This window comes from Nanorana parkeri, unplaced genomic scaffold (genome assembly GCF_000935625.1).
Source record: "Nanorana parkeri isolate BGI_ZX_2015 unplaced genomic scaffold, ASM93562v1 scaffold64, whole genome shotgun sequence".
Lineage (NCBI taxonomy): Eukaryota > Metazoa > Chordata > Amphibia > Anura > Dicroglossidae > Nanorana > Nanorana parkeri.
In genome coordinates, this window is record NW_017306332.1 from 1,571,700 (window position 1) to 1,580,739 (window position 9,040).

The 9,040-nt window shown below is 38.5% G+C and overlaps 1 protein-coding gene across 2 annotated transcripts in view; it reads right to left on the bottom strand.

The window, feature by feature from the left end:
* Positions 1 to 8,376: 8,376 nt before the first annotated feature.
* TMEM196 (transmembrane protein 196) overlaps positions 8,377 to 9,040 on the bottom strand; it is a 27,322-nt gene continuing 26,658 nt past the window's right edge. For both annotated transcript variants that reach the window (XM_018576333.1, XM_018576332.1), the window contains exon 4: positions 8,377 to 8,798. In XM_018576333.1, the coding sequence (XP_018431835.1) occupies positions 8,739 to 8,798 (60 nt within the window). In that variant the 3' untranslated portion in view covers positions 8,377 to 8,738. The remainder of the gene's footprint in view (positions 8,799 to 9,040) is intronic.

Here is a 9,040-nt window from a genome sequence, read left to right on the forward strand (position 1 = left end):
CACGCCCCCACCGGCCAAAGCCTCGCCCACCACCAACAGAAGCTCCGCCCCGCAGGACAAAGCACCACCCCTAACCAGTCCCTAAGCTAGTGGAAGGGAGGAGCCTCCCTGTCCCTCACTTGCTCCTCACTGCTGAGGCGCTCCGTCCATGACAGGTTACACAGCGGGGAGGATTTCCCTGCTGTGTAACCTGTTAGATGCCGATCTGAATGGAGAAAAAGCTGTCAGCTGTCAGCTCTGCCTCCCCTGCCTCCCCTGACCGCACGTCCCTGGTGCATTGGGGTGTCATTTAGAATGAATGCCAATGTCATACAGCACATTCTAGTGCATTACCGTGCAATGCACGGTAAAAGGTACGTTTTTACACTGCATTACTGCAAGCACATATTGTAGGTGCCAATCTACACCAATAATTTTGATATGGGTCCCAATTTTAAAGTAAGTAAGCATTACAGATTTTATTACTCAGTAGACGGTTCTCTTCTGGATGGGAAAATGACAATTGTTACACTACTTCACTGATTAGAAATATATAGTCTGCATTTTTAGTGGGACTGTTCAGTAGCCTGGGGGATAAAGAGCTAAGTCTTCCCCGATTTTGAGAACTAAAATAATTGCCGGCGTATTTGGCCAGATCCAAGTTACTGGTTTAATATATACTTTATGCTATCACACACTATAAGGCTTACACTGCGACAACAGTGAACAAAACCTGTTATTTGATTTGACATTTCCAAGGTGCTGTTTTGAGAAATAACACAAAGCTTTTTGTCACTAATATAATAAAACCGTATGTGAGCACATTAAGTCATATATTATCACTTCTAACAGAAAAATGAACTTTTTTTTGCAGAAACAGAGAACATGGAATTAATGGCATAATGATGGATTCCTGATGAGAACAAAGATCCTTTGAGATTTTTAGCAAATGTTATTTTTACCAGCTGTACGACATCTTTGAGGGATGCTGAAAATTAGGACCACAGAAGTCTCTGGTGTGCTGATGTAAAAATAGGAGAAAGCCCTCCGCACACCTTGCAGCATTCCCGGCCAATTAAAGGATGATGGTGCTCGAAGTGACTCGATTCACGGATGGCACCGTGCAAACACAGAGCAAAAAACAAAAAGTCACCAGCACTCGATACTTGAAAGCAGAAATGTCCCTTTATTGGACAGAAAGCGTCATAAAGAAGCCTAGATTTATACAGAGACACAGCAGAGTTGTTAGGGTATATCCCTAATAAAGCTCTTGCCTTTATATAACTTAAATCTTGTTTGCTGACATTGATCTATTTCTATTTATAAACTGCTACTGAGGTGTAACCTAAAGTGGAACTGCAGGCAAAGAGCAAAATACACAACTGAAATGCATATATGCTTATTATTTTATCTGCCAAAGGATTGTAATGCTGGGCGCACACCTTTATAACCAGTGCAATACTTTTGTCTTGTGATGGTTGTAAGGTAATTAAAAAAACGTACGATCTGCCTATCTTGGACAGGCAGATCGTACTTGCGATTATCGCAAGCCCGCCCCGCTTAGGTCGCACACCGGCCCATGCGGCATTTATCTTACGAACGTCCCACACACCCGCCAACAATCGTACGATTCTCGGCGGGTTTTCGAACATGTTCCTAAGATAAAGGTTGTGCGACCTTACAGTAGCAGAGGTCGCACGCCTTCCACACACCTTGCAATAATTGTATGATCGCGGGATTTCCCGCGATTATCGCAAGGTGTGTGGGCACCTTAAATCTGTTTTGCCGGACTTGTAATTTACACACCTTTGCTGCACTGCAAAGCCAAAAAGATCATTCTGCCCCTTACTAGTACAATACTACTTCTGGGATCACCTGTCTTTGTATTGAACAGAGGTGGTGAGGATGCTGATTCATTGTCCAGTTTTTAGGCTGGAGGGGATAGGTGATTTGGGAAGACACATTGCTGAACTGGGAAATGTGTCACTTGCCTGGATGATCAATGTAGAATACTTGTGTTAACCAGAGGACTAGATGTGGAAGATCACATTTTGAGGCTCCTAGGCAAGAATTAATTGTTCCCTCCCCTTCAGAACTCCATAACAGACATCTTTTTTTTATCATCTAACAAGACAGGCCCCTACCACCACACTGATTACTCATAAGCTCTAATACAACACCCCACCACATAACATCCATGTAGTAACAATCCCAACTTCCACTACATCTCCTACATCAACATCTGCTGTACCCCCTCCGTGCATCTTGTTTCACATCTGGTGAAGCAACATATACTCACCTAAGTCACCCATCCAGGTCCCTCACTGATGCCTTTTCTGTGAGTATGAGACCACTAATCCTGTGCTGCAGATGCAATCCAACACTGCTAGTCCTCTACCTTCCACCACAGGCCCCTCATGCTGACATCATTCCTCTTCTGGATCCTGAGAGGACCACACCAATGGGCAGGCAGTAGTAAGTGTCTACATGCAGGCAGTGATATGGACACCTGAAGAAAGACTGCATCAGAAGTAAACAAAGGAAGAGGGGAAACCTCAGGTCCAGAACATCATGTTTATGCTGGGAAGGGCTTTAAAGATTTCTCTTTTTTCTCTAGGCTTATTCAAAAAATACCTTGTTAAACTTTTATCCATGTCACTTTTTACAGGGTGACAGGAAAAAAAAGTTTAACCAGGTAATAAAAAAATAAGGTTACAGAATAAAGAGAGATCATTACAAAGTCTTACCCCTTACTTTGTTTATTTCCGGCGGGGTCTTTCTTCAGGTGTCCAGGTCACTGCCTGCATTATGTTGACACTTATTATTGGTTCCCCATCAATGTGGTCCTCATAGGATCTAAAAGAGGAGTGAAAAGGAGTGACTTACAATGTAGCAGTTGCATAGTCATCTTAAACATGTGTGCTTCCACTGTGCAGCTGTAGGCTGCCATGCTGAACAATTAAATTACTTAACCGAAAGTGATACACTCTCACCGTCTTATGACCATTAGCAAAATCAAAGAAAACATTTATTTTTAATTTTTTTAGAAAATGGTTCCATTTAGAAGAATGATGCATGAAAAAGCACAGGTGACTGGTAGTCTGAGTCAGCCCCATCCTCTTATAGGTGCTGGATACTCTAACAGCGTGATCACTCTTCTGTAGTTCCTGATAGACATGTGCGGTTCGCTTTGTTCACAATTGAAATTTGGTAGAATTTTTGGAAATTGCATATGAATGCATACGAATTTCTGAATGAAAAAATAATGAATACGAATGTAATAACAAAAATTTTGGATGCATACAAATTTTTTTCCAAATGCCATTCTAAATGAAAACAAATTTATGTTATTAAACATAATTTTTTTTTAAAAGCATGGAGCTTATCTTTATGTCACGCCCCTTCTGCTGAATGAGTAAGGGGTAGTTGTTACCCCTACTTATTCACCAAAATAAAAAAAGACAAATTGTAAATAAACACACCACACTGTAAACAAATTTCTTTATTTGAAAAAACACAAATGTTTTCGACAAGTTTTTTATTAAAATAAAAAACAACCCAAAAAATAGTCCAACAATGTAATCCAAAGGTCAATCATGTCGTCCAGCAATGCAGATCCATGTCAAAGAAAGCATGCCAACCGCAGACTCACCGAAAAAAAATAAACAGACACCCACCAACCTGTTCGATCCTGACGAACACCGCCGCAAAATGACACCTCTGACCCGAATGTCAACAAAGGGCAAAGTGAATTGTGATGTCACGGGACTTGTTTCATCCTTTTGTTGACATTTGGCAGCAAAGCTGTCAATGATAGTAGTTCTGCTCCCGAATGCTATTTGGGACTATATGATCGCTCTGCTTCTAAACCCAAATAGCATTGGGGAACTCCCAAATAGCATTCTGGAGCAGAGTATATATTTTTTTTCAAATAAAGGACTTTTGTTTAAGGTGTGGTGTGTTTATTTACAATTTGTCTGTTTTTATTTGGTGAATGATTAGGGGTAACAACTACCCCTTAGGCCCCATTCACACAGAGGGTGGTAGCTTTTCAGCGCAATTTTTGAAAGGGTAAAATTTTTGAAAAGTAAAAAAAGTTAAATAAATACAAATTAAACATGCAAGCAAATAAAAAAAATAAAGTTTATAAAATAACATTAAAATTAGAAAAAAACTTTTTTGGGTGTGTCATTTTAAATACATTTTTTTTAATTCTATTATAATCTTCTGAACAACAGGAACAGACAGCAAAACAAACGTGACCCTTCCCTATGCTATCCAAAACTAAAAAAAAATGTTTTTTTTTGGCTGCAGTTACACTTAAAAAATGTACCTGTTCCGAAATGTACAATAAACTTACCTTATGAATGGCTCATTTTTTATCCTAGCACTCTGTTATACTTTGCTGGTGGCTCCCACTAGGTAAATCCCTAAGTTGCTCTTTCAGCATGACCTCAAGTGAATAAGTGAATGAAATGATTTATAGACATTTCTATTGTCAGTATATTGTTTTTTTTTTTCTTTTAATACATGAAATAAAGAGATAAAATATGTTTCCTTAATGTTAATTATTATATTGGATATTTCAGAGGTGTAAATCTAGCACCGTGGCTTGTCAAACAGTAATGTAGAAACGTGTATTTTATTACCAAGTAATTCTTCATCGAAGAATCAGAGCTTAATGGCCCATAGAGAGATGAAACATATAGATACATAAATTACCTGCATGACCCACAGCTAAGACTGCTGATGTGCTTATCTAGAGAGCTGTCACACTGTGCTTACTTGAAATCTACAATGCTTTGGAAATTACATTAATTTATATGAACTTTGAAAATGTGTAGACCTTTTATATCATGTTTAGAATAATTTTATGGACTGATATTTTGTTTTCTGACAGTGAGGTAAAAATATATGAGTATAGCTTGGCCCATTATAGCATTAACAAATGTATTATTTACTGTATTTGCATGTATCCTTTAAATTACTACAAAATAAACAGAAGAGAAGAACATGGTGTGGCATTAGTGTAGGAGTTTAAGTAGCACAACTACAAACAAGTTCCAACACCAGGATGCACGTTCAGATTTTGTACCCCGTCTAATATTGCATTGACTTAAAGCGGACCTTTACACTCAAAAATCAAATTCTACCAATGCATCCCTCTATGTATGATGATTAATAATACTATAGACATGTCAGGTGTAAAATGCTGTAATTTTGAAATACTTACACTTGCAGAGCATTCACTTCTTGTTTTAAAAGAACAAAATGACTTCAGTTTGCTAAAGCAATGCACACTGGGAATGCCTTGTCATCAGCAGAGCATTGGTGTGAAAGCTCATCTGTAATCTCATGAGATCTCAGGGAAAGACATTTTCCTCCCCGGAGAGGATGTCTCACATCACACTTGTGTCATGTGGTGGCCATGGCTGGCTGACAGATAAAAGGGGGGTTCACAGGGCGGCATGGCAGAGGACAGAAGGCAGAGCAGATACCCTTCATCCTCTCCATGGTTCGATTTGAGACTGGTGAGTATAGGTGGAGACTCGGCGGTGCTGCCAGCTAAAGCGAGGTCTGCTCTGGAGTGTTGGGTGGGCCTCTCTACAGCAGTGAAAAGGGGCAGAATCTGTGACTGACAATATAGTGAGCTCTCAATTACAGCACGTGTGGCAGGCCAGCCCAAATATACAGTATCTTACTGCGAGGGGAGCCAACAGACCCCACCCATCAGTTTTTAGGCCAATTTTCCCTATTCTCTCTTGTGGGTCTGTCCACCCCTGTACAAGTACCATTTTAGAATGACAAGCCATGGTGAAAGGAAGGTGAGAGGTTATATTTAATTTTGTAGCACTCCTAATAATCAAGTAATTAGGACACACGGAATGTACAGTATTTAAAGTCTAGTTTATTGTATCTCTTTTCATAAAATGCATTCAGTTCTAAGTATTGCTTTATTAACAAAATGATTCAACCAGTAGATCAAGAAACACATTTGATCTATAGTTGCAAAATTATAACTTATAAAATATATAATACCTCATTCATAAATTGTAGGTATATACACTATTTGTAATTTTTACACTGGTCGTCATAGATTTGGTTTAAAATTCATTTTGCTTTTATATTCATCATATTTGTTTCATGTTACAATCTATCAAATTGTAGAAAAATGTGCAATTGCGTGCGTGCACATAAGTGTATTTGTGAGCTTTCTACTTGCCAAAATATGCCAATCTTTCCTACAGTGGTGCCATGTTGATGCAGAGTTGGTTTCCAAAGCAGACTGAGGGTGAATGACAGTTTGTTTGATCTGTTTGTATGCATTGTTTGAAGTGGTTGATTAATATTTAGGCGAAAGGGAAAAATGTTATACCAGTTCAAATGACGAAAACCCTGCAGGCTTCTTTGACAACTGTGGACTAAACCACAGCCTACACTTATTGCCATGAATTGACTGTACCTGTACTGACCATACTGAACTGCAGTATGCTAGACACATTCCTATACCACCACTTTTACCTTTTAGAAATATATACTTTTTGTAGACTTATATCAGTTTTGGTATTTTACAATTTTTTTTAAATAACTATCTTGCATAGTTTGAACCTAAAAATGGTCATAGAAACTATATTGAATTTCAATATGTCTACACAATCTGAATACCAACCTTGTACTTTATTTTCCGATCAGTGCTAGACAAGCATGCTAGCACTAGGTAGGTATAGGCATGAATGTCTTTGTTCTCAGCAGACACACAAGGTGTCCTCTGTATCTTTGCAGGATTCCCATGAGTCCAAACTGACCTTAAAGTGGTCTTTCCATATCTAAGGTAACCATACTGCTGAAGTGCTGTGACAACCTAAAAATAAATTGCTTTGCCCTTGTGGAGGCTCTTGGATTTCTAGTCAGTGCAGTATACAGGGCTTCCACTTCTGTTGCCATTAAGTCCTGCCCACTAGCACTCGCAGAATGGGTGGGGGGATTAGTGTCAGGAACGTGCATGGTTTGATGCTAACTTAGACAGAAGCCAGGGCCCTATAAATTGCCTGGACCTGCAATTCAAAGAATTCTACAGGGACAAAGGAATTACTTTGTCCACTAGAGTGGGAAGGATGAAAGTGGAGTAAGTCATTCATTTTGGGGAGGCATTGAATTCTAATCTTCTACAACTTAGTTTCCACGTATGTACCTAAATATGTACTCCTGGCGGAGTATTCATGTTATTGTCAGTGAAAAAAGGAGTTTGGAGGAGGAGAGAGATACAGGTACCTGTAAGATTGAAGTTTCCACCCAAGAAACTGTCAACCAGTGGTTGTCTACTGCTCAACACAGTCATGATTGCAGCTGTGTTCTAATGTCTACACCATTTCTTTAAGACTACTTTCAGTAGATTTAACCAGCTACTATCAACATATATATATAAATACATACATTGCAAAACACATATAATGTATGTGATCCTATGTGCATTGTTGTATACATACCCAAACAACAAGCTTGCTCAGTAAAAAAACATGTACTTTATCACACATAGAAACCAGCACTGAGCAATTGAGATAGGTTACACTCCTCTATTTGATACTACCTGCAATATTGACTTGTTCTGGGGACCCCAAGACAGAAGAACTATTCTGTGCATAAAAAAATATATGTTGCAGGACTACAAGGATTAGTTTTTTAAAATTTTTAAATGCTTTTAAGTACATATGTGTAAAGTACATGTTTTTAACTGATCTAGCAAGTTGCTTGGGTAAAAAGTCTATATACAATAATACACATAAACGTCTTAAGACGCCCACCCGCTCTGAGCAGACTTCCGTCCGGCCGTTCACGAACGGCCATGGACGGAAGGTGGTTAAAGAAACTGTGTATTTATATCTCTGGCCATATCTCTTGTGTTCATGCTAGAGTTTACCCCTTACTACTATCCTTGGCCTTGTGACGAGCAGCCTCACTGGAAAATGGAGATATATAGAGAACAAAGAAAGAGGCAGGCCACAGCTCAATTATGAGAGATCTACAGCAGTTAATGTTTATAAATACAAAATTGTTCAGTGGAAGAGTGTGCATGGGCACCTCCTGATGTGACCTTGTTCATTTTAAAATTCCTACAGGTTTGCTTTAAGACACTAAGATGATATTATTTTACTGGACAATTACACAGTGGCTAGGAGTATGGCTCTCCCATGGGAATGAATAGGGCCATGGCACCCATGTTCAATAAGAGGAGGACCCAGTGGAGACATTTTCCAAGCAATGGCTGTGTGGCTCCAGGCTGGGCTTCACATTAATTATTGTTGGAAAAGCACAGTTGTCCTATAAAACATTTATTGGCATTACACTGATACCTCATAATACATACATAATAAATACCTAATACTTTCTTTTGAGGTTGGATCAGAATGTGCAGGAAACATTAATTTGCTCAGCTTTGCCCTACCCTGTGTGAACTTGTTGATGTGTAAGTAATTCAAAATATATCTCTAGAAGCCCTGTGCTTTCATATGTAGCATGCTTTTTGATAGTTTTGTTCATATTTTTCAGTGTCTCCTATTTCCATAAGAACACATTTTAAACCCTGTTACAAGTCTTTGTGTGTTTTACAGCAATGCTTCTTGAAGGTTGCAGTAAATGGATGGCAATGCGCTAAGAAATGTGGACAAATTGTTGGATAATTTAGAAACATTGTTCTACAAGTCTTCACTTCTATAATTAGTATAAAATGAGTTGGTCATTATGCATCAAACAAAATTGTTCTACACTCGTCCATTAAACACAAGCTGTGTTCCTCCGTTACTGATGTTTTCAATGGTTTCCTGATAAAACAAAGAGAGAAAAAGTGGTTAACGATCGTTTGCTCAGCAATTGTCATAGTTTTAATACAAAAACATTTTAATTTGATATGGATATACAAGTGTTTTCACCTTGCATTTGAAGAAGAATGCTGCTTGTAACTTGGACAGAATCTTAATTTTATATGATTGGTGGGAGATTCTCATAATCAGATATGTATGTATATGTATATATATATTTTTAATGATATACATATATATATATA